At 42.1% G+C, this 26,770-nt stretch overlaps 1 protein-coding gene and 1 pseudogene across 2 annotated transcripts; both read right to left on the bottom strand.

Moving 5' to 3' along the window:
* Positions 1-1,664: 1,664 nt before the first annotated feature.
* ANAPC7 (anaphase promoting complex subunit 7) lies at positions 1,665-25,543 on the bottom strand. Of its 2 annotated transcripts, XM_067015864.1 has the most exons (12): positions 25,306-25,502; positions 23,741-23,893; positions 21,137-21,323; positions 17,546-17,665; positions 12,761-12,872; positions 12,298-12,451; positions 11,410-11,552; positions 9,128-9,245; positions 8,069-8,265; positions 5,238-5,462; positions 4,210-4,360; positions 1,665-2,523 (listed from the first exon to the last, which is right to left on the bottom strand). In XM_067015864.1, exons 3-12 carry the CDS (start codon positions 21,221-21,223, stop codon positions 2,334-2,336), a joined length of 1,497 nt encoding a protein of 498 aa, XP_066871965.1. In that variant the 5' UTR covers positions 21,224-21,323; positions 23,741-23,893; positions 25,306-25,502; the 3' UTR covers positions 1,665-2,333. The 2 variants fall into 2 exon arrangements, with proteins under 2 accessions (XP_066871965.1, XP_058895560.1); XM_059039577.2 differs by lacking the exon at positions 23,741-23,893 and having other exon boundaries at positions 25,306-25,543.
* On the bottom strand, positions 14,604-15,504 carry LOC131742128 (cold-inducible RNA-binding protein pseudogene; annotated as a pseudogene).
* Positions 25,544-26,770: the final 1,227 nt, after the last annotated feature.

The following is a 26,770-nucleotide window of genomic DNA, read 5'->3' as shown; positions in this document are numbered from 1 at the left end:
CTCGTGAGGGTGATGATGTTCCCAATGCGGACCATGCTGAACTCCTCACAAGATTATTCAGTCTTCAGTCCAGAGGAGGATGAGGGAGCCCAGAGCGTGGAGGCTAACCACCTGGCCCCTGACCCACAGCACTAACAGGTGAGCTGAGACTTACAGAACCCAAGCCAGTCTGATTCCAAACCTATGCTTCAAACCATTTGGAAGGAGCCAGGAGGAATGACAAACATCAGTTACAACATCCCCATATCGGCTGTGCGAAAATCCAGACAGCAGAAGGTACCTGTGGTGACTGCAGGCATGTGGAAGGGCATCCCTTATAAGGTTGCTTGGTCTCCTGCAAGTGGACCAGTGGAACAGCAACAGAGCTGGTCAGCCTGATTGTGCCCCTGCTTCCTGGGGCTCCTCACCCTCATGAGGTTTTCTGTTTATGAGAGCAAGTGACTGGCAGGGAAGAGCTTCAGCACCCTCCAACTCAAACTCCTTTGATTCTTTGAAGTAAACTGAGAGTGTTTTCAATCCTATGTCAGGTGCTCTATAGTTTCAGTTGCCACTTCAACCCAGTTGTCACCCCAGCACTGCCGAGATGGAAATACTGGAGCTGCAGGTATGAGGGGCCTGAGGAATCCAGTGCAGGGTGTTGCTGGGATGGAGGGGCCTGAGATGGACAGGCCAGACTGATCCAGGGGCTCCCAGCAGAGATGAAAGGGGAGGAACGTGAGGCTGCTGATGGAAGGCGGTGCACAGGTGTGGGGGTTCCAAGGCACAGACTGATCCTGAGAGAATCTCAGGCCTCATACTGATGAGCCTGACATGAAGAAACAAGATCAGGAGGGTGGGGCTGGGCTTCCTCCCCAGAGGAGAGATTTCACCTTTTCTCCCAAAGCACTGATCATGGATGCTCAGAGGCGAGCTGAGGAAGGACATGAGCCTGCATCCTGAAGTGAGCCTGCATCCTGCAGCGAGCACCAATGAGCAGTGTCTTCTCTGGGCCACACATTCACCCGGTGTGACTCCAACTGCCTGCTGGGCTCTTTAAAAACTGCTCCGTCAAATGATGCTGCCCAAGCTTTGGTTCTCATACTGAAAGATACTTTAACAGTAACTTTCTGCCCACTTTAAATTGCAGTAACCAGATGTTCTAAGCTCCTAAACTACTGTACACTTCTATGTTTTTACACATTAAGATAGAACTTTCCATTTATGTCAAATTCCCATTTTGTACCACCTTTGACTAATTTTATTTTAATGAGAATTTGGGGTTAGCTGCGACACCCCCCACTACCTTCACCTCCAAAAGCATCACATATTAAACAAGGGGGAGAGGGTGGGTAGTCTCCCAGCACGTGAGCCCAGGGAATGAGCCCCCTGCTGACCCCACAATAGGATGCTGAAACCAGACACCGACCTCAGCGCCCCTGACAGAGACAGGCAGAATCAGTCTAAAATCTGGCCAAAGACTCTCCCCAGGAATTTACCAATCAAAAATGCAAATGGGTGAACCAGCTCAGTATTACCTGAGGTTCCCAATCCTCCCAGCTCCCAGCACTCTGGGAAAAAGGGGGTCTATTTATGGCAAATAATTCTAGAGCTGAATTAATGCACTGTAAATAAGAGACCAAAAAAAGAATCTATAAAGGGCTTCCATTCTGACCAACCCAACACTATTACTGTACAAAAAACAGTTTTATTAATTACCCCAACTGCGCCTCTGTTCATGCTCTAGGTCACACTTGTTTCTCAGATTCAGCCCAGGCTCATAGGCAAGTTACCAGATTAGCAAATAGGAAAACTGTTCTGCAAAACAGCAACTGTCAGCTTAAGGCATTACTAACATTGCAGAAGGAAGCAAGGTTACTAGGGAAGTTTGGACAACCCAAGATAATGATTTCTGGGACAGGAAACCCTCTCTGAAAGGGCCAGTCCATGCTGCTGCTGGGAGATGACACTCTTGCTCTGGGGAACAGGTCACCCCTTTAAACCCATCCACAACATCACAGACAAAACGCTGTCTATTCCTCGAGCTTTCAGATTTAGAAGTTAGTTCTATAAAAAGCACTCTGTCCCAGAAGCCCCAACACGTCCACGGGCCTCTGAGCGCTCACTTGGTCCTCCCTGACTGGAGCAGAGGAGGATGGAGATATATGGAAGGTTGGTCAGGCTCACTTTTTAAAAATGAAGTCACTACTAGAAATATGGAGCAAGGGGCAGAGACCCCTGCTGCAATCACATGCTGAATCATTGTCCTCCCAGAGAGCGGGCTCCTACAGGTTCCTTCAGTCCATGGAAGTGCTCAGAGCAGGGCAGACCAGTGTGGCCACGGAGCTGTGCCTGCCTCACTGCATGCCGAACCACTGCTCCTGGTCAGCCCACTGGGCCGCCTCACTGTCGCTGCCCTCCAGGTCCCCTTCTTCCCCACTCCCTTCCATGTCGTCCACATCCTCCTCCTGAGTGGCATCCGTGGGACTCTCCTCCTTCTCCATCTTCTGCATCCCCTCTAGAGACTTCTGGTCATTGGGGTCCAAACTAGGGGACAACAAAACAAAGGAGAGGCCTGAATCTCTGCCTTGCTTCTTGCTGGCTGATGTGTCATCTCTCCCTGGCACAGCAGTGAAATGACCACCCAGTCACAGAGAAACTGCTAATGCCTGGCCTCTCCAAACTCCAGTTCCATAGGGAGGATAGAAAGAGTCCACCACTAGAAGTGAAAAAAGGCATCTTGTCCTAAGTTTTAGAATTCTCAATTTGAGTTTTCTCCATTTATTTCTTAAACCTTTTCACACTTAATACCCCTAGCATTCTGCCAGAGGAAGATACTAGATAACACAAATGAAAAAGTAGCAAACAACCATTAACAGAAGAATTCAAATGTAATTTAACAGTACTGGGTTTTTAAGTTACAAGTTTACAAAAAATACTTATTTTTCTGTGAGTAAAACTGTTCCATGTTCTAATGATATAATTAAACATATCAGCATTTCAGTAGTCAACCAAAATCATCATGCTTACCATGGAACAGATTTGTCAACTCCTAGGTTAGACCCCAGGACCCAAAGCTACCCCACCTGGGCGTTTGACTGTAGCAGTTAAGACTACTGTGCATGCCAAAACCCTCAAAGTTCAGAGGGTCCAGAACATTTATTTACTTGGTTCCTAAGCAATCTCTCCTCTTCCCTTTGTGACTATCACTGAGGCCAGCCGGTGTCCAATCTCTAGCAAATCCCACCTCTATATTTTATTTTCACATTTGCTTCTGGGCTTCCAAAAAGCAAATGAAACCCATGTTGGAATCCTATTCCTACTTATATAACTGTAGATTGATTGTAACATCTCCTATTCTCTGAAACCTTCCATACAGCTCTCACCCACACCCAATGCTCCCCACCCTCTGCACTCCCACCTTGCCTTCTAGAGACTGCTTTGAAAGCACTTAGCACATGGTATCTATCAGTTTGCACGTCTGAGACTGAGAGCTCCCGGGAATCACAGCATCCCCAGTGGTTACTGAGATGCCAGGCACATGAGTGGTGCTTAACTGCTGAACAAGTAAATGGATGTGATCAGACTCGATTAAAGACAGGCCAGGCCTCCACCACAACTTTATAGACACACAGACGACCCTCAAAGAAATCACTTCTGTATTAAGCAGTAAGAATACCACTATTTATTTAGTATTTACTATATACCAGGCACAGTGCTAAGAGCTTTACATGGAATAATCATTTAATCCTCATTTAATCATTTAATACCTAATAAGGTATAGACAAGGAAATCTTTTAGTAACTTGCCCAAGATAACAGGTGGTAAAGGTAGTATTCTTCAGAGCTTAAGTTCTTAACTACTACAGTAGGTAGAAACATGGGAAAGTACTTACAATACGTTGATTGAAAAAGGAGAATATAAAATATATACTACGTATAACCCTATAAAAATACGTATATGTGTTGGCAAGGCCAGGAAGATGATCTACACAAATGAAAACAGATGTTATAGTGGTGTGGCTGGTTATGAGTGAAACAGTTCTTTAATGTTGTTAATATCACTTAAGGAAAAGACTTTAGAAGTCATAAATTTACAAACAACTCTACCGTTACTATTATTAGTTTTCAACCGTGGGCACAAAGTGTGTGTGTTTCCAGAACTCCTGTTACATTGTTCCCTGCTTCCTCTACCCCTCAATGACCTTCCCCCCATGGGAGGCTAAGTGCCTACCTTAGTGCTATACTATACTGGTCCATTGCTTCCTGATACTCATTGACAGCTACAAGGAAATCTCCTAGGATCCGATGCAGGACACAGTCACTCTGATTAGCTAGTGCGTTCCGCAGCAAAGCAATTCCATCTTCATATTTCTGTTCTCTGCCTGAAAAGAAAAAGACCCTCATTTTCCTACTTACACAACATTTCGAAATATATTCCCATCTCAAGTCATATACACAAAACCACAACAATGATCACAATCCAACATCTATTTATAGATGTCAAGAGAACAGTGGTATGGCAGGAAGTGAGCACAAGCTTGTTTGAATTCTTATTCCATTAGAAACTCTGCAGTTTGAGTTCTGATTTTTAAAAACTTACGACCAAAGTTCATATAAAAAGCCAAAATGGATTTTATTTGTCAAACTACCCTAAACTCAGTTCATCATAAATCAGGACTTAAAAAACCAAGGCTAAAAGGGAAGTCATAAGAGAATCAAGATGGGTCAAAACAGTTCAAATTGGTTAAAACCAGTTATATTCGGCCCAAATTAGTTCAGGACAAAGTGAGCTGAATAGGTAGTAACCAAGAACACCTGGTTTGAGCCACTCCACAAAAGTCATTAACTGCCAATCCAAGCATGTCCAAGCCAATTATGTTTGGTTGTGCTAAATATAAACCAATTGGGCTTCCCTGGTGGTGCAGTGGTTGAGAGTCCGCCTGCCGATGCAGGGGACGCGGGTTCGTGCCCCAGTCTGGGAAGATCCCACATGAAGCGGAGCAGCTAGGCCCGTGAGCCATGGCCGCTGAGCCTGCGCGTCCGGAGCCTGTGGTCCGCAACGGGAGAGGCCACAACAGTGAGAGACCCACATACCGCAAAAAATAAATAAAATAAATAAAACAATTCACATGGGCTCAGACCTACTGCAAAAGCACACACCTGTTTGGTCATCTGTAACCAACTGGGACTAGGGAATCCAACTGAGACCAGGTTTTACACGATTAACTATGAACAGGGAAGTCAACAAGATACACTTACTAAGCAGTTCCGCTTTTTTCACCACAGCCTTAATGTAGTCCGGCCTTTGAGTCAGGGCTTTATCTAATAAAGTTTTGGCTTTCTCCTGTGTCACTGGGTCTTCAAGACAAACGGTGGCTAAAAGGGTAAGGGTCTGTGCATTTGCTCCTAGAGTTTTGTAAACATTGTTAGCCATTACCATTGCTTCACGAATACTGTTGGAGGCTAAGTAACATTCGATGAGACCTGAAAAAATATAACACAAATTTCAACCACATTACCATTCCAAGCCATGCTTCCATTCTGACAGCCTTCCAAATTACAAACCTTCAAAGTTTCAAACAAAGGGCAGGCCAAGGGAAAATTCTGATGGTGAGATCAGACTGAAGGGTATGTTGATGGAACAGCTAAGAGGTTGCTCTTCCCCAGAGCACTTGACGGACGTGGAAAAAGCCTGTAGTGCAAAGGCACCTTCAGTTAGTGAAGGAAACAAACATGCACAAGTAAACCAAAGCATGTAGGCAGCCCAGCTGCATGTTAGAGGAACAAATGTGACACTACTCATTAACCGATACTGTGAAAGATGATGTTTCCAACAAAACCAAAGGTTTTGATGCCTCTTAAGAAACTTAATTTCCAGCTGTGCTCAATCATCTTTAGTCCCACATTTAAGGGGGAGGGCTCCTACAGTCCACAGCAAATGTCCAGCTCTAAAAACTAAAGGACCTAGGGAGCAACCTCAGGAGAAAGGAAGACCTTTTTCATTTGAAACATAAATGTTATCTCAAGAGCATTTGCTGAGGGTTTCCCTAAACTGGAAGGAAAGGGCTTGATCAGATGGATCAAATACACTGAGATCAGCAGCTCCTGCCTCTTTCAATACCCACAGCAAGATGCTCCACAGGGACATTTCAAGTACAGTCAACTCTCAACTGTTCATGCCAAGAAATCAAAGAGAACAGAGGAGGTACTTTTAGTCCAAAGCACTCATCAAAACAGAAAAACAGCTTAAACCCCAAACCCACACACTCCCTGGCAGATTTTCTCTGTATACTCCTCCACCCTAGTGGCATTTATAACATATGTGCACATTCTACCACACACTATGGTTACTTAACCAGAAATTACCTAACTCTTAAGGGCAACATGGTGGATTCAGAATATGGTGGTTGGTTGTTAACTACCTACTGAACAGTTTTACTTTGCTGCTAAAGCCCCACTGGAAATTCAGAAGGAAATGTGAAGAATTCACTTCACTGATCCAGGGCCCCCACCAGTAAAGAAAGCTTCGTTGGCGGCTGCAAGAAGCACCAGAAGGCATTACCAAGTCACCCTGATCCAAATTTCCAAATTGTAGCTTGAGTGAAGGCATCCCATAAAGCCTCACTGGCCAACTGGGGAACAAGTCTAACTATCCTGTGTCCAACCACTCACTGTGGTAATGCAGTTAGCTGCATTCCTAGGCTCTCGTGGAACAGGCACACAGCAGACAGGAGTTAGCGTGATAAAAGCAGCTGGGAGGCTAGGGAAGCTACAGTTTCAGGATCAAGAATTTAACCTGAGGGCTTCCCTGGTGGCACAGTGGTTGAGAGTCTACCTGCCAAAGCAGGGGACACGGGTTCGTGCCCGGGTCCGGGAAGATCCCACATGCCGCGGAGCAGCTGGGCCCGTGAGCTATGGCTGCTGAGCCTGCACATCCGGAGCCTGTGCTCCGCAACGGGAGAGGCCACAATGGTGAGAGGCCTGCATACCGCAAAAAAAAAAAAAAAAGCTTTGGAGGAACTGCATCTTGTAAGATCTATTTTAACATCTCCGACTGAGTCACCAAATGCTGCTGAAGCTGGCACAGCTTTGAACTCCTAGGGGCAGTTCACACGAACTTAAAATAGTACATAACAAAACAAAGTTTGACCCTGATCATGCCTACTCTAGAGGTCACAATGAACTGACCAGTTCCCACAACCAACACTGTCATATGGATGCTGAGTTACCCTATGAGTAATATTTCTGGCCCAAGGTAAGACAACTGTAAAAAAGAATAAAGACACGGACTTCCCTGGTGGTCCAGTGGTTAAGACTGAGCTCCCAATGCAGGGGGCCTGGGTTCAGTCCCTGGTCAGGGAACTAGATCCTGCATATGCTGCAACTAAAGATCCCACACCCGGCAACTAAGACCTGGCTGGCACAGTCAGATACATAAATAAATATTTTAAAAAAGAGGGCTTCCCTGGTGGCGCAGTGGTTGAGTCTGCCTGCCAATGCAGGGGGGCGCGGGTTTGTGCCCCAGTCCGGGAGGATCCCACATGGCGTGGAGCGGCTGGGCCTGTGGGCCATGGCAGCTGAGCCTGTGTGTCCAGAGCCTGTGCTCCGCAGTGGGAGAGGCCACAACAGTGAGAGGCCCGTGTATCAAAAAAAATAATAATAAAGACGTACCAGGCAATCCAGCACAGTGCCAGCACAGAGAAACTCACATTAATGAGTGGGCCACGTTTGAGAAACAAAACAGGACATAAAAACCAACCCAACTATACCCTAACCAAAAATCAGAAACAAAAAATGGGAAAAATGGATTGAAAGTATGGAGTGAAAATTCTGGCCCTAAATGAATTTACAATGTCTGCACAATGGCATTACCTGTGATCTTAAACAAGTACTGATGCCTATATCCCAACAGCAAATATTCTGACTTAAATAGTACTGGAGTGACCTGGCATCAGGATTTTTCAAAGTTCCCCCAGAGGACTCCAATGTACAACGAACTTTGGAAACTGCTGGTCCAACAAAACCTTCCATCTGAGTGCTGTCGCCACATCTACAGATCCACACCATTCACCTATATTTTTTTATCTTACCTTCATAACAATCTAAGCGACAAGGTGCAAGACGTATAGCCTCCCGAAAGTGGATTATTGCTTCCTGGACTCTGCCCATGTTTCTAAGTGCTGCTCCCTTAAGTAGCAAAGCTTGAACACTATTACTGTTCAGCTGAATGGCCTTGGCTCCTAAATAGAGGGCTCGAGAGTAGCGTTTGCTATAGAAGCTATGACACCTGGAGGAAAAAACAACCAAAAGTTATCTAAGATCATAAAGAAACTTCTTCAAAAAGAAAAATCAAAGAAAAGGCACTCTACCTGATCCTTACTACAAACCCCTTACAACTCTAGCCTAAGATATTAATGAAAAACAGAACAACAAGAATCTACTGAATATTTATTTTTAAGGGAGAAATCTTGATACAGAAGGGAAAAATTACAAAAAAGAACCTAATGGGGACTTCCCTGGTGGTCCAGTGGTTAAGAATCAGCCTTCCAATGCAGGGGACGTGGGTTTGATCCCTGGTTGGGGAACTAAGATCCCACATGCCATGGGACAACTAAGCCCACACACTCTAGAGCCCGCACACCGCAACTACTGAGCCCACAGGCCGCAACTAGAGAAGCTCACATGCTGCAACGGAGAGCCCATGAGCTGCAACTAAGACTCGACACAGCCAAATAATAATAAAATTAAAAAAAAAAAAAAAAAAAAAAAGAGTCTGATGATCTGGGTATGTTATCAGGTCAGACACATTCAGAGAATTTGTAAAGCCAGGTTAGTAACAGCAGCACAGTTCCTGGCCTGCTCACTGATGGCTGCCTGTGTGCAGGTGCAGTGCTGAGCATGATGCATTCACTATCTCAGGAAACACCTACCCCATAAAGCAGGGGTATTATCCTCATTTTCCAAATGAGAAAACAGACTCTGAGAAGTAAATGATGTATTCAAAGCCACAGGCAGACTATGATTTAATTCCAAGGCTGAGTATCCCTTAAACCAGAGCTTTCAAATCTATATTCTATTGAGGAGGAACCACAATTTCCTAAAGAATCTACTAAAACTGGGGAGAAAAGGGAATGAATGCATAAACATACCCAGAGACTACCCAGGGTTCTGCATGTTGATCAGAAATATTGAAAAGGCGGCAGCCAAGGTTCTCCACATCCTCCAGCCGCCCTTCTCGTGCCAGGAGGTAGCCATATACATCCATTCCTACAGAGGAAGAGGCTCATTAAACAAAGCAGCAGGAGTCTTTTCTGAAGGAGCTGTAACCTTCATCAGAGTCCACACTGAGGCCCCAGCTCCTGCAGAGTCTGAGCCCTCTCCACCATCATGAGCTCCTCCCACCAGCATTCCCAGTTTCCTACAGAATGACTATTAAAAAGATGAAACAGGGATTCCCTGGTGGCGCAGTGGTTGAGAATCTGCCTGCCAATGCAGGGGACATGGGTTCGAGCCCTGGTCTAGAAAGATCCCACGTGCCGCGGTGGAACTGGGCCCGTGAGCCACAACTACTGAGCCTGCGTGTCTGGAGCCTGTGCTCCACAAGAGAGGCCACAAGAGTGAGAGGCCTGCACACCGCGATGAAGAGTGGCCCCTGCTCGCTGCAACTAGAGAAAGCCCTCGCACAGAAATGAAGACCCAACACAGCCAAAAATAAAAATAAATAAATAAATAATTTTTTTTTTTTTTTTTTTAAAGACGAAGACTAGAAGGACCTACCTCACAATTTGAAAGCCTGTTATTTGCAGGAACTATTTGTCCCTATACCTTGTGGCGTGATAATACAGCTATCCTAACACATAACCAGAAAAGGCCCAAAAAAGGCATCAAATTAAGTTCTCTCTTCCAACAGGTCTAGACACAGTCAGGAGTACACACTTAATATGACGGTCTCAGAAAAAGTTAGCCTATTCTAGAAAAAGCATCTAGTTCCTTCTGGAGTCTAGTTCATTTAAGATCATCTCCCAGCCCTACCCCACACCCCCACCCCCTTATTTTCGCTCATGTTCTATTAAAAAAAGGTCCCAAGCTCGCTGTCACCCATCTCTTACCACCATTCCCCTCCATTCCTTAATATTCCTTCAGATTCCCAAGAAAATGCCTCTCAAATCAAGATTACTGAAACTCTCCCTGCTGGCCCCTGGACTCGGGTCTGAGCTTCTAACTCCAAGATGCTGACTACTGCCAGGCTAGTACTTCTAAAACATCATTTTCATCATGGGCACAGGCAGTCTGAAAAAGAGGAATAACAATGGGCAGGAGGAGACCTTGGGCAAACAAATTCATCTTTCTGGATCTGTTTCCCCATCTACATGCTTGTGAAGTTCCCCTACCTGCTCTGTTGACTCTACAAAACTGGGTCTTCCCTGGTGGCAGAGTGGTTAAGAATCCACCTGCCAATGTAGGGGATATAGGTTAGAGCCCTGGTCCGGGAAGATCCCACATGCCGTGGAGCAACTAAGCCCATGTGCCACAACTACTGAGCCTGCATGCCACAACTACTGAAGCCTGCGTGCCTAGAGCCTGTGCTCCACAACAAAAAAAGCCACTGCAATGAGAAGCCCGTGCACCACAATGAAGAGTAGCCCCTGCTCGCCACAACTAGAGAAAGCCTGTGAACAGCAACGAAGAGCCAACGCGACCAAAAATGAATAAATAAATAAATAAATTTATTCAAAGAAAAAAAAAGAGTCTACAAAACTGTTTATTGTCACAAGGCTATGTTTTTCTGATGACCTTTTTTGGGCCTTTACAAGCAGACTTCAGCCTATCTACCCAACCTTATTTCCTACTATTCCTGCACACATTACCCTTCACTCACTGCCACTCACCCCACAGCCATCCTTTGAAGTCCCTGTGGCTTACCTCCTTCAGCAGCAATCTTCTATTAAATCAATGATTTTTTTGTTGTTCACTTCTAATTACTTCCTTTAACCACCTGATCACTTTCTTAGTATGTGTTCACTTACTCCTTTTTAACTATATTTAAGGACACAGTAAAGCTAAATTCCCTAAAAGGATATACGGTTCTGGGGATGCCATCCAAATTCTCAGTCAGGTACATCATAAATCTGTAAATCATAAGGAAGGGCTATGATCCCTCCCCAAAGAAAAAAAGCCAAACAATGATCTGTGGGGAGATGACACTTGAATTCAAGCAAAAACAACTGCTCAAAATGGAATTACCCAAGTGTCAGAGACATTCTCAAGGCCTAAAAAAAAAAAAAAAAAAAAAAAGGTAAAAGGCTACTCTAATCAATTTTATAAAATATTTTTTACAAAAAACTGTATCAGAAGATCATGTTACATCTTCTCCCGATCTTCTGATTTGCCCCTCTATAGCCACCTCCATCCTGCCCCAAGAATTACTTACCTTTTATCAGATAAGGATCCAACATCTGTGCCTGTTCAAACTTGAGGACAGAGTTTTTATTGTCTCCAGCTCTGAAGTACAGATCTGCTAAGCTTCCCAGTAGGTCCACGTTATCTCTCAATAAGGACTTTTTCTCTAGTGAACTTCAAGATATTAAACATTGAACCTTAAAATCTATTGTAAATCCTTAGTTGTTGAATCTGGGTGATGCGTATATGGGCACCATTTTCTTTTGTATATGTACAAGATTTTTCACAAGGAAAGACTAAAAAAAAGTGTAACTAGATTTTCTTATTCTGAGCTTTTAAACTTAAAGTTATATAAGATTGGATAGTAAATACACAGAATAAAGCAGAAATCTCTCTCATTACCTAGAAGCTTTCTGGTTGCAGTTTTTCAGAGGATAACATACACTATACGGTGTTAAATGTAATGTCATTCAAAGTGACAGCTACTTATTATTCAACCAAATGACTCTGCCTAACACAAACCCCACTCTGTTGCCCTTGGACTTTACCTAACTAGAAAGAAAAATCCCAGTCCTGAGGCAACCCAGGTCGGATGCTGCAATAAACTATGCTTCTGGGGCATCCAAAAAGATGTTCTTCCAGGTTCATGTATGACACACTAAGGCCGTCTGTTTTGCAAGGGTTACTACTTTTTCAAGTACAGAGCTAAACTTGGTCCAAGTTTACATTTAATAGAGACTATTACATCTGGGACCATTCAGTACATTAACAGACTAACAAAGCCTACGGACAACTAGTTGTAATACCAATAAGCATACCAATACAGATAAGCATCCATTTTTTCTGTTTTGCTAATTTATATACATAAAACCCCCATATAAGGGCCCCAGGAATACTGAATTAACTTTGTGGCTCTCACCAGATGGTATTGATTGCTCTCGAGTTGTCACCAATGTGCACAAAAGCATATGCTTTGATCCACACAGAGAGCCAGTCTAAGTTAGGCAAGGTCTGGATCACGTTCATCGTCATTGATGCCACCTCTGCACCTTTTACAGAAAGGGAGAGCAAACCTAATCCAACAGAAAGTAGGAGAAAGAAGGTGAGGCATAGCATCCTTCTTCTACAATGCAAAAAGCAACAGGCTACCTTTCCCTAGGTTATAAGGCAACCCTTTCCCTATTCTAAGCAAGATGGATATGACAGAACAACTACGGTATTTCTTGATCAGTGAAAGAATACACAGCAATAGTAACCTATTGACTCACTCTCTGGAGGTGAGGCATGGACAACTTTTTAAAAAATCAAGTTATTCTAATGTACAGCCAAGATTATCTTAGAGAGTAAACACTCCATGAAAATAGGGAGAGAATGACCTGTACCTAGAATGGCATCAAGGGCTAATGGGCACTGCCTCAGCACTTCCTTATAGCTGGTGACTGAAGGTCGCTCCTGACCAGCTTTCTTGTACAGGTTTGCCAGCATCATGTTTATCTGTTATGAAAAAATATATATATATATATAAATATATATGTAAATATATAAATATAATATATATATATATATATATACTTACCTTATAAGTATAAGGTAAGTATATATTTAAATAAGGTTAAGTATATATTTAAAAACAAAATCTCACCATCAGTAAGTCCTGGTTTTTATCATCAGCTATTCTACTTTTTACTGGAAAATCTACCCAAAGCCATGTGGAAATAAAGCCCAACCCCATTCTTCAAACCAAAGAGGAAATTACTACTTTGCTTTTCCTATGTCCTCCCATTTCCCCCCAAATTCCTCTCACTTACCCAGCCAAAAGGTCCAAAAATATCTGGACCCAAGATGCTGCCTCTGGAAATGGAAGTAACATTCATTTGAGAAATGTTACAGAATTCTAATTACCTTGATTTTTAAGACAGAAGATGAACTACCCTAAAGATGCTTGTTTACATATTTTATTTTTTAAGTTTACATATTCTAAATGCAATTAATATCACAGCGTAAGTGGGGAATTCTTAACACAGCTAATTTAAAAAGATCAGATTAATTTTCCCCAAAAAGGAAATGACAGACACAGAAGTAAAACACTTGGCTTCTCTCTGACAATTGGTCTAGCAGCTAAACTCTAGCCTTTCTAATGCTTAAAGCTTTGACCCACAGGTACTGTGACTGATCAAAGTAATGCTACAAAAATCAAACTAACTGACCTTGAGAGGTGATGATGATCCTGAGATCAGCTACACTATTTAAATCTAGTGAATGCATCTTTAGCACAATTCAAATACGTAACTCAGAAAACCTCTAGTTAAAAAAAAAAAAAAAAAAAAAAAAGGAAAAGAAAAAGAACAACCCTTCCTAAAAATGCAACAAGGAAAATTTGAGAATACCTAAAAGTTCCAAATATAGAAGTTACAGGGAATGGATAAATATTCTTAATAGTACAAAGACAAAAACACAATTTTCCAATTTAAAATTAATAGATATTAAATAGAACACATTGTTTGCCAGATCATTAACCTAAGGAAGCAATTAACATGAGGGCACAAAAGAGAAAGAAAAGCCAATCCCCAATCTCCTCAATTATCTGTAGCTTGGTATGCCAGACACTTACAAAAAATTACTCTGAAGATGAAGAACATCAACATCTGTTCCAATTATGAACTCATAGTATATAAAAATCTAGTATGCCATTAATCCATACTGATTCAAACAATGAAATAATGGAATACTAGAAATAAAACTTTTTTTTTCATTCAGATGGTCTTTTAATCGGCTTCATGAAGCCAAAGAAAACTGCGTATAAGAATTCCTTCACCCCTTCAGATACAACATTGACGGGATGCGTGTACGCCTTCCGGCAAAAAAGGACAACATAAATACACATTTTCAAGAACCTCTCGGGGACGTCTGGAAGTCTACTGTGGGTCCCACAGGACAGGTGGATGCCCGGGCCAGGGCAGTCCGGGTGCTCTGCTGCCACCCACATGGTTCTACCACGCTACACTCAGAAACGTGACACTGAGTTGGAAAAAAGCTACAACTTGCTCAGCTCCAGACAAAGAGCACATTCAGAGTCTGTTCAATCTCAAAGAGAAGTGACTCGGGGCACCCAACTTCACGGGGCCGATCCCAATGAAAAGAAAAAGAAAAAAAGCAACACAACCGAAAACAAAAAACAAAACTCTCACAACCCCTGGTGATTTTCTTAAAAAAACTCTTGGCTCACAGTAAAAAGGTAAAAGTAAAACTGGAAGTGCTCTCTTCAAAACGTTTTTAAGACTCAAAAACGGACAATGCGCTTCCTTAAGCAAAGTGTAGTAACAAGGCCATCTGGGGGCCAGAAGCAGTCAGGCTGTGTTTGACAAGATCAGAACCAGTAAGACTACAAAAGTGGATACAAGGAGGTATGATCACTACACAATAACGATTCAGTGGAGCTCCCAAAATCTTTAAATATACAGCCATTGGAAGGATGATCTTGAGCAGGAAGGATTTTTACTCGTTGTGCGTAGCATAACTGTTGTAGCTGTCTCTGTAGGACCCGCCCGAGCTCTGGTCACCGCAGCTGCCACCCTGACTCCGGCTGCTGTAGTAGTCTCTGGAGCCTCCATAGCCCCCACTCCTGGACTCAAACCGGCGCCCCCCGTAGCCGCGGTCCCCTCCTCCTCTGGAGAACCCATGGCCCTGGCCTTGGCCCCCACGGAAGAAGCCCTGGCCCCCGTCAGAGCCACCTCGGTACCCGCAGGATCGGTTATCAGACAACTTGCCAGCCTGGTCGACCCAGATCTGCCGCCCATCCACAGACTTCCCATTCATGGCCATCATGGCATCCTTGGCATCGTCGATGTTCTCAAAGGTGACAAACCCCAAGCCCTTCAATCGCTGGGTCTCCCTGTCTTTCACGACCACCACTTCTGAGATCTGTCCATATTTTGAGAAGACCTGCTCCAGTGACTGCTCGTTGGTGTCAAAACTCAGCCCTCCGAAGAAAAGCTTGCCTTCATGTGATGCCATGGCGGCCAGAGTTGGGCAGGTCCCTGGCACAGGCGGGAAGACGGCACAGCACAACAGCCCAAGCTCCTAACATGCAAAGTGACTCAAAACTATTTTTTATTTGGCCTCAGATTTTCCATTTTAGGCTATGTTGAAATGCAAAAAAAGGTACTTAAAGGAAAACTCCAGTACTGGTGTCAATACTTGAAGAAAAATAAAAGAATTAAATTTAATATCCTTTCCTGACTGCTTGTTATTAGCAAGCTATGACGGATGGACCATCTGTCTCAACAAATATTAAAATTCCCTTTAAACACCTGACACTTTGAAAGAGTGAGTTTTGAGTATTATCTAGTAGGAAAGTCAATTCTTTTTAAAACAGATCCTTACTTGGGGGCATCATTAAAGCCACATTCTACCAGTTATAAACATAAGCAGTCATCGTGTTCTAAAACCTGAGTGAGAAATTGTTTGTTGGTATGTTTCTCTTAAAAGTTGAAGATTTTCCAAGATATAATAATTTCACACTGGAATTTTCCTTTAAAATTGTGAAAGAATGTGTGGCGGTGTTTACCATACATTAACAGACGTCCATTTTGACTCACTTCCTTGTCCTTTACACAGACTGAGAAGTCAGTTAACTCTCTAATGGACAAGAAAGAAAAACTGTAAATATTCCAGGTTTATGTGTGAGGCACACATCTTTGCTTGCTCCTGGTTACAACAGCTCTACAGAATGAAGAATGAATGATATGCACTCCTAACATATGTGGACTCCTCTGGTCTCTCCTGAAATGATGGCTGTAAACACCAAAGTGCTGGATACAAAGCTCAGCTTCTTTGCCATTACTCATTTTAAAAAATGTCCCTGAGCTCCCTCAAGTCATCAAGGAAGAAATTATGGTACATTTCCAATAAGATAAGGAATAGGTACCATGCAAAGTTTATAATCAAAACAGCATTTTCCAAAAGAAGACACTCTTTATATATACAAAAAAATTATTCTTGGAGTAAGACTTTCATAGTGTACCAGAACATAATTTAATATACAGCACCCAGCTTATGAGACAAGTTAATCTATAATATACTTGCAAATGTTTTTAATAACAGCTATCACCATAAAATATACTGAGGAAATAGCTTACTTTTGAATATTCAGAAAATATTAAATAAATCCTCAACATGAGGAGATGCTTCAACATGTTCTCATAAAGTCTGATTATTTACTTTTAAAACTCAGTAACACCTGGGTGAAAAAACACTAACTAAATACACCAGGTCCCTACTGGTTATGATTCCTTTTCTTTTAAGGGCAGGAAGATGTACATAGACATTATACCTATAAAATTTCTTATTGTTAAGCACACACTGCACAGAACAGTTTTTCAATGAAATGAGGACGGTAGGTGACATGAGAGTATGAAGAATATTAAATACTGATGTGAATTTACTCCTAAGAGCTAAGACTTTCATTGTTTTTCTAAACTGGACTTCAAAAAAACCTGTAATCAGAGATGTGCAATATAATACTTCTTATAGAACAGTACTTTTAAAAAGTATTCTCACATACATGAACTTAATTTATACCAGAAAAAGTATCATTATCCTAAGGGAAAAAAAAAGTAAAGCCAGATTTTTGACTTGTGCCAAGTTCACACTGCACACAGCTTGAATGCCCTGAACTCAGACAGGACACCAGAACTTTTGATTTCAGTTGAAGGCGGTTCTATGCACTATAATATGTTGACAAATCAAACACAAATACTATCCTACACACAAATAAGTACAAAAGGATCTTGTAGTCTTAATTGTGAAAATGAAAGGAATACACATTGTCAAATGGGTATACCTATAGAATGCAAAAAATGAGGTTCTAAAAAGTATTGTTGCTACCTGGAAGTATATTGCAAATCATATTTCCTACAATAAGAAACACCAAAAAATAAACACATGTAATACTATTCTCCAGCTACCACTTTCTTTCATTAGCTGAATTTTCAGGGTCTCATAAGAAAGTCACTCCTCCATCTCTCTAAACAGGGAGAACAGGGGAACAAAGTGGGAATTAGAGACAAGGATAAAATGCTCAGATGGAGTCCCTGAAAACATGGCAGAAGAGGGTTGGAAGGACTGGGGAAGAGGAAAATATGTAACAAGTTGTTAATTCAACTTACTTTGGGAGTTCTTTGTCTTGAAGGGATCCCATCAAGAATAGCAATGGCATCTTTATCTTGTTTTAGCATTGTATAACATTCAGCCATTTTGTATTTTACTTCAATTTCAGATGGAAGACACTTAAGAGGAAATGAAAACATCTCTTCAAATTCTTACTTCAACAGTGTAGCAGTTCTTCAAAACGTTAAACATAATTACCATATGACCCGGCAATTCTGCCTTTATGTATACAGCCAAGAGAACTGAAAACATGTCCACACAAAAACCTGCATACAAATGTTCATAGCAGCATTAATAATAGATAAAAAGTGGAAACAGGGCTTCCCTGGTGGCGCAGTGGTTAAGAATCCACCTGTCAATGCTGGGGACATGGGTTTGAGCCCTGGTCCAGGAAGATTCCGCATGCTGCAGAGCAACTAAGCCCGTGCGCCACAACTACTGAGCCTGCACTCGAGTCCACGAGCCACAACTACTGAGCCCATGCGCCTAGAGCCCAGGCTCTGCAACAAGAGAAGCCACTGCAACAAGAAGCCCATGCGCTGAAACGAAGAGTAGCCCCCACTCACCACAACTAGAGAAAGCCCACGTGCAGCAACGAAGACCCAATGCAGCCAAATAAAAATTAATTTTTTAAAAAAGTGGAAACCCAAATGCCCATCAACTAATGAATAGTTAGAATATGGCATATCCCTACAATGGAATATTATTCTGCAATAAAAAGGAATAAAGAACTGATTCTTTATTCCATGCTGTAACATGGATCACCCTTGAAACCATTATGCTAAGTAAAAGAAGCCAGCCACAAAAGGCCACATATTGCACAATTCCATTCATATAAAATGTCCAGAAAAGGTAAATCCACAGAGGCAGAAAGGTTAGTGATTCCCAGGGTCTGGGGAGATAAAGGGCACAAGGTTTTTCTAGGGTGATGAAAATATTCTGGAGTTAGACAGTACTGATGGTTGTACAATTCTGTGAATACACTAAAACCCACTGAATTATGAATTTTATGTTGTGAATTGTATGTCAATTTTTTAAAAGACTCTTTAAAGATTAAATGTATTTAATACACATGGAATGTTCAGCATGGTGCTAAGCATACAGAGCGCTCAAAAACAGTTTACTACTGACCTTCCCTGGTGGCGCGGTGGTTAAGAATCTGCCCAATGCAGGGGGCACGGGTTCGAGCCTTGGTCCAGGAAGATCCCACATGCTGTGGAGCAACTAAGCCTGTGTCGTGTGCCACAACGACTGAGCCTGTGCTCTAGAGCCCGCGAGCCACAACTACTGAGCCTGCGAGCTACAACTACTGAAGCCCGCGTGCCTAGAGCCCATGCTCTGCAACAAGAGGCCACAGCAATGAGAAGCTTGCTCACCGTAACAAAGAGCAGCCCCCACTCGCCGCAACTAGAGAAAGCCCACACACAGCAACTAAGACCCAACAAAGCCAAAAATAAATAAAATAAATATATTTTTAAAAAAAGAGTTAACTATTTCTATGAATGATCCTGTGTGGATAATACACATGACTTCCATTCAGTGTCAGAAAACATTAGTCCTAGCAATCAGCTCTTTAATAACAAAAACAAAGGTTCTGGGCTTCCCTGGTGCCGCACTGGTTAAGAATCCACCTGCCAATGCAGGGGACACAGATTTGAATCCTGATCCGGGAAGATCCCACATGCCGTGGAGTAACTAAGCCCATGTGCCACAACTACTGAGCCTTTGCTCTGGAGCCTGCGAGCCACAACTGCTGAAGTCCGTGCACCTGGAGCCCGAGAAGAAGCCTGCGCACCGCAACGAAGAGTAGCCCCTGCTCACTGCAACTAGAGAAAGCCCGTGCACAGCAACGAAGACCCAATGCTGCCAAAAATAAATAAAAATTAAATAAATTTTTTAAAAAAGCTTCGTTTAAAAAAAACAAAGGTTCTACATAAAAAGAAAGAAAACGAGGAAGATGTACAGGCTTTAAAAAAAAAAGCAACGATATTACTTTGTATCTTTTTTTAATGTGGAAAAATACAGAACACAACTCATAATTTCACTTCCAGTTCGTTCTACTGACATTCCTTTAAAATATAAGTTGCATGTATAATTTAAATTTAAAGACAGATTCAAACTGAAAAGTCAAAGTTCCCCTCTCCCTAAAGCTTCCCATTAAATGTATTTCCTTCACGCACACAGAAAATTTTTCATGTATATTAACCATATATATATATATATATTTTAGGCATACACCAGGATATACTTATATAACTATAAACTATCCCCTTTAGGGAATTCCCTAGTGGTTCAGTGGTTAGAACTCCGTGCTTTCACTGTCCAGGGCCAGGGAGGGCCCAGGTCCAATCCCTGGTCCTGCAAGCCGTGCGGTGTGGCCAAAATATAAAAATAAAATAAACTATCCCCTTTAAACAAAAAGAGTAGTGAACACACTGTTTCAAACCTTATTTTCTTTACTAATATACACAGTGTTTCCCATATCAGCACATACACCTCTATATTTCATTTCTTCAATATTTCCATCATATTCCATCCTAGGGCTACATTATAATTTAACTAAACTCTGATAAACTTTTGCTTCCAGTTTCTTACCATTATAAACAATACTACAATAAGCAGCCTTAGTTATATACCCTTGTAAACCTTTTGTGAATCTACTATTAGGATTAATTTCTAGCAATGGGATGACTGTCGAATGGTGAAATTATAATTTTTTACCCTTTATTTATTTAACTAATTATCAAGCAACCAAAACTAGTAGGAATTCATAAGATTATTTTGTATAAATTTCCCCAGGTACTCACTATCCTAAAATCTGAGTTACATTTTAAGAGTGTACTTTCATTAAAATTATTAAAAACACTTTAGATTTTGAGTTGTTTGTATAAAAGGGAGGAACAGGGACTTCTCTGGCAGTCCAGTGGTTAAGACTCCGCGCTTCTAATGCAGGGGGCGCAGGTTCAATCCCTGGTTGGGAAACTAAGATCCCACGTGCCATGTGATGCGGCCAATAAATAAATAATAAAATAAAAGGAAGGAACAATGAATGGCTTTGGTTAGAGCCTAGATAATTCTATTTAATTTTTATTTTTTATTTATTTTTATTTATTTTTTTTTTTGCGGTACGCGGGCCTCTCACTGTTGTGGCCTCTCCCGTTGTGGAGCACAGGCTCTGGACGCGCAGGCTCAGCGGCCATGGCTCACGGACCCAGCCGCTCCGCGGTATGTGGGATCTTCCCAGACCGGGGCACGAACCCACGTCCCCTGCATCGGCAGGCGGGCTCTCAACCACTGTGCCACCAGGGAAGCCCCTATTTAATTTTTAAACTAATTAATTTAAAATTTAATTCTATTTTTAGATTCATCCATAGAGTGAAGTTTGCTTCTAGCCCTTAGTGCTTGGTTGGATGCATTCTTGCATCTAAGTGGTTTTTCATCTTTGTTTCTCCAGTCAGCTCCCCTTTAAAATTACTTTTTATTTTACTTCTTCTACATCTAATCAGCAGTCTTTCAAATTCCTTCAGTGTCTCTTGCTCTCAAAACAACCCAATCAACCAAAAACACATCACACATCTATCTCCAATTACCTGACTTTGTGGAGTGGATGCAGAATTTCCAGTTGAAGGTCTCACTTTTGAAGTTTTACTTAAGGCTTTCTTCTGCTGTAAAGCCATAGTATACTTACTCACAGCATTCCGATATTCCTTATCGTGAAAGAGAGAATCTGCATGATACACCAAAAGCTGGTACTTCTGAGATGGGGAGAATAACTCACTAGAAAACAAAGAAAGTATACCCCCTACATGGGCTGTTTTGAAATGTTAGAAAGAATGCTCTCCTTAGTGTCTATATAAGCCTAATACACCTTGTGCTGACAAGTTTACAAAAAAGTAAATTTACCTTAAGTGCTAGTCCCCCAAAAAAGAGGCAAGAGTCATACTTCATGTCAATATGGTCAACACATGTAGGAAATTGCCTTAAATTGTTCTCTTTACTATAAAAACAATGACACACCTAAATCAAATTCAGTAATACAGAGATATACAAAGAGAAATGTAATACAGTTGACCCTTGAACAAACCAGGTTTGAATTACAAGGGTCCACCTATATGTATAGATTTCTTTCAATAGCACACATTACAGTGCTACACCACCCTTGGTTGAATCTGTGTATGCAGAACTGCAGATATGGAGGAAATGCACATATAAAGGGCCAACTATAACTTATACGTGGATTTTTGACTGTGGGGAGGGTTGGCACCCCCTCCCCTCCCCTGAAAGTTGTTCAAGGGTCAACTGTGTATCTTTTCCTCCCCTTCTTTAACCCAAGCCCTCTTAATTGAAGAGTCTAATATATATCCATAATAACCATAACCACAGTAGACTGTGGTTAACTCTCATATTAACATCAATTTTTAGGGTAATACAGACAAAAGAGAGCAATCATGACTTAACTAACATTACTAAATATTAACAAAGAAGGGTTAAAGAACCTGGAAAAGAGAAACTCACCACTCTGAATCCTTTTTAGCTAAGTGCTGAACAAAAAGAGGTTTGGAGGGTACTTAAAACTCTTCAAATACTGAAGAAAATGGGAATACTAAAATACTGAATTATGGGAATAGACTAGGATAAGCCAGTGGGACAGAGTGGAACAGAATGAGAGAGAGAAAAAAGAATGAGAAAGGATTAGCCTTATTTGATGAAAGTTTTTTTTTTTTTTTTTACATACAGAAGTAAATTTCACTAACACGACTTTTTACTTCCTTGAGTCTCAGGGATTTAAGGACAGTGTAATGGAACCAGTACATTTCAGAACCTTTTCTTTAACCTTGAATATTGCTCACAAGTGTTATAAGTGCCTAGGACTGGCCACCAATCTTAACGGGAAACTTGTATTTTTAATCTCCAATCCCATCCTTCCCCCAGTTAGAGTTTACATTTTTTCATTGACAGGGAAAAGCTACAGCCACTTAAAATGAAAGAACAGTCAGAGTCAAAGAACTCTGTAGATGGTTAACTGCTCAGCAAATGAAGGATACTCAAGAATAGGTACCATAGATTAGTAGTTGCCAGGGGCTGGGGCAAGTGGAATTGGTGAGTGACTACTAATACATTTGGGGGTTTTTTTTGGAGGTAATGCAAATGCTTTGGAATAGACAGTGGTGACAGTTGTACAACTCTGTGAATGTACTTAAAACCACAGAAATGTATTCTTTAAAAGGGTGAATCTGATGGTATGTAAATTTTATCTTAGTAAAAAAATAATTTAAAAAAAAAGGATAGGTAGGCTAAACACTGGATGTAAAGTTACAAAGGAAAGTCAAGGACTGAAAGGTACAGTCCAGATACTTGAGATCTCTTCCAACTCTGAGATTCTATACATTTAGTGAGAAATAAGATGTGAAAGAAAATAGTTGATTTGATAGAAATACTACAGAGAAAGGATGCAGATGTTTATATATTGTAATATACATGCCTATTTATGCATGCATAAGTTATCTCTGAAATGATACATGAAAAACTGTTAAGTTGTTGCCTCTGGAGAAGGGAAATAGTGGGGTGAGGTTCAAGACTCAGGGGTAGACACTTATCTGCATACCCCTTCAGTACTGCTTGACTTTTTTTTATGGTGTGTATTGGCAATTAAGAAATACTAAAATATAAATGATAAAGGTCAGAATTTTAAACACCTCCTGAAGCTAGGAAGGAAACTGCCAGTTTAGCCTAATATAAAGAAGAACGGGTCAAGTCTAATCAAAGGACCAAACTCCTTCTAACTATCCTGTAACATCTTCAAGAACCAAGAATAATGACTAACTGGTGCATAAATTCCCAATGGTAGACACTGTATGCTTTGACAAATCACTCAGAACCAGGTGAAAGGCTCCAGAATGAACAAAGAAGGCCGACAGAGACCAGGGATCCTCACTGTCAACACTAAGTGGATGGTGGTAAAATGATGGGTCTCCCGTAGTGAGGTCCAAAAGCACTAATGGAAATGAAATAGGTAGCAACAGCTGCACGCCGTTAAGTGGCCCAGACAGCTTCCAGAGCAGGCCAAATGCAAATGGGTCCACCCTGAGTAGAAGATTACAATGCCATTTAGAAGCAGTAGACTGTGGTGGGTCAGAATGGAGACTTTAGAGTCAGAAGGACCAAAATCCAGACATTGCGGCTCTTCCACTTACTAGATGTGTGAACTTGAACACGGTATTTCACCTTCCTGAGGTTGCACGTATTTCCTTAGCACCTTCAATAAACGTTCGAGTGCTTACTGCACACAGGCACTGTGCTGATTTCATTAGGTGTTAAGTGATGAAGAACATAGATCTTAAAAGTTCCTATCATAGAAAAAACATTTTTCTGTAACTATGTGAGGTGACAGATGTTAGCCAGACTTACTGTGATAATCATTTCACAATACAGACAAATATCGAATCATTATGTTGTACACCTGAGACTAGTATGTCAATTATATCTTGGTTAAAAAAAAAAAAAAAGTGATGTAGAATATAAAACAGGGCAAAGGGATAGAATGGTGAGGGTAAGGGACAATTCTGGTGGCCAGACAAGAGTTCTCTAGGAGGGAGACTGTCATACAGAGTGAAGTAAGTCAGAAAGAGAAAAATATCATATATTAACGCATATATGTGGAACCTAGAAAAATGGTACAGATGAACCGGTCTGCAGGGCAGAAAGTGAGACACATTAGTAGAGAACAAACGTATGGACGCCAAGGGGGGAAAGTGGCGGGATGCAGGATGAACTGGGAGATTGGGATTGACATATATACACTAATATGTATAAAATAGATAACTAGTAAGAATCTGCTGTATGAAAAAACAAAATTTTTTTTAAAAGTTCTCTAGGAGGGATATCTGAGCTGAAACCTAAATGAGGAGGCAGCTCTAAAGCAAGGACTCTAAGCAGAACCGCAAATGTACAACTGAGTTGAGAACGAGCTTGGTTGTGTTAAAGTAACAGAAAGAATAGCCAGGGAAGCTGGAGCACAGAGTGAGAGAGATGTTTGGCCTTGTAGGCCGCAGGAAGGAATTTTAACCAAAAGGAAGAAATTTAAGCACAGGGGCGACATGCACTCAAGGCTGGAAATAGCCCTGTGCTTCATCCGCAATAAGACTCCCTAAGCGACAGCTTTGGAAACGTGAAAAGGGAACTGCGAATCCTTAAAAAGGCGCCACTCTCACCCATCAAGGAAGTCTCCCGTTTTCAGGTGTTTGCAGGGACGAGAAAGTAAACCCTACTGACACACCCAGGGAAAAAGTCAATCTCAAATGCAGGACAACGGTCTAAAACCAGGGGATTGGGCTTCTTTGAGCCTCGGCGAGCGAGAAAACGTTCTTCTGGAAGGAGCTGGGAAGGGATGAGTCAGCCCAGCGATGTGACAGTCGCTATGCCCGGCGACAAATTCCTCAGGAAAACCTCTGTTCCTAACTTTCGGGAAACCCTCGCCAGGGTGGTCCTCAGAGTCCCCGTCTTCCGTTTCTCGAAGCAGCCGCTCGCCGCATCCCCCGCAGGGAGCGCATCCCAGCGCCCGGCACAACGCTGGGACCCAGTGAACTCAACTTCGTTCCTAAGTCGGCTCCGCCCGACGAGGCCCTCGCTGACCTCGGAACCTCAGCTGGGGCCCGCAGCCGCTCGCTCCTTCCCGCCAATCCCCAGGTCCCCTCAGCCCCCGCTCCCAAACCGGCTCCGCTTTCTCCTCAGCCCCAGGCCGCTCCCCGCCTCAACTCACGGGTTGTTATTACTCATTGTAAGTAACAAGCTGCTGAGGAGCCGCACGTTGGAGTGCAGCCCCGCTGCCGCCATGTCTCGCAAGTGGTCTATCACATTCATTCTGCCCAGCAAAGCCGCCGCAGCACCAGCGCGAAGAGCCAGTTGAAGTTCTTTCGGGAAGACTCCAAAATGGCCGCCTCGCCAGGGTCCATCGGGTCTACAAGCGGCACCGCCCCCAGGATAATAGGCAGCTACCAAAATGCCTGAGAAAAACAAAAACAAAAACAAAACCCTCAGTTCCTTCCCCGCCAAGTCCCCTGTGAGGTGGTACGATTTGGTTTGGGGTGGGGGTGGGGGGTTGTTTTTAGCAAAAGTTACATCATCATTCTAAGCTGCAAACTTTATGGAGGGCTTACAATGGGCTCTGGACAAAAGGCAACTCAGGACGAATGCATGCCCAATTGAAATGAGTCTGAGAGGACTCTCAGAAATTAATAAAAATGTATTGACATTTATCATAAATAAAAGTTAATATAGTAGTAGTATGCGGGGTAAAATATCCCCGACAACTGGAATTAGATATTTTAGTCAGGCGCCAGGGGCAGACCTAACTGCTTTTAGTCTCGCACGAGCGCTAAGGCTGAAAGCGCCACGCCCCCTCCCCTCAGGTGTTGCGTGTAGCTTTGTGAGTCAGGCTTCACTCTTCGCGTGCAAAAGGACGTATTTTTACCATGGGAAATTACTCACAAGTTCAGAGTGAATAAAGACTAGGTTGAGTTATAGCCGTCCTAATATGAGTGTAGTGTTATCTTGTGATTTTTATTTGCCGTTCCCTAATGACGTATGAAATTGAACATCTTCTCGTACGCCTATTTGCCATCTGGGTATCTTCTTTGATGAGGTATCTGTGCAGTTCTTTTGTCCATTTTTTAGTCCGGGTGTTCGTGTTCTTTTTTTTTCTTTCTTTCTTTTTGGTCGCAGGGCGCGGCTTGTGGGATTTTAGTTCCCTCACCAGGGATCGAACCTGGGCACTCCTCAATGAGCGCGCAGAGTCCTAAACCATTGGATGGCCAGGGAATTCTCAGCGTGTTCGTGTTCTTATTGTTCAATTTTAAGGGTTCTTTGTGTATTCGGATAGCAGTCCTTTATCAGATTTTATCAGAAAATATTTTGCAAATATTTGCTCCAAGTCTGTGGCTTGTCTCATTCTCTTGACCACTCCCTTGCTTTTACTTTCAGTAAGAGTCCTGAAATCAATGACTAATAATAATGGCCCGAAAAGAAACAGTGAAAATATTATTTTATTAAACTTCATCTAAATAATGATGTCAGTAAAATTTTTAATGAAAAAATAAAACCAATATTACAGGACAAAAAGTTAACGGATTAATACTTTTAAATTGTATTAATGTATTTTTAAAAACTGTTACCCTACATGTTGGATTAGCAAATAAGTTAATAATATACAGTTTCTGGTCTTGATC

The sequence above is a fragment of the Kogia breviceps genome, chromosome 15 (genome assembly GCF_026419965.1).
Source record: "Kogia breviceps isolate mKogBre1 chromosome 15, mKogBre1 haplotype 1, whole genome shotgun sequence".
In the NCBI taxonomy this organism is placed as follows: Eukaryota; Metazoa; Chordata; class Mammalia; order Artiodactyla; family Physeteridae; genus Kogia; species Kogia breviceps.
Note: the sequence above shows the minus strand (reverse complement) of the source record. Positions and strands in the feature narration are given on the sequence as shown.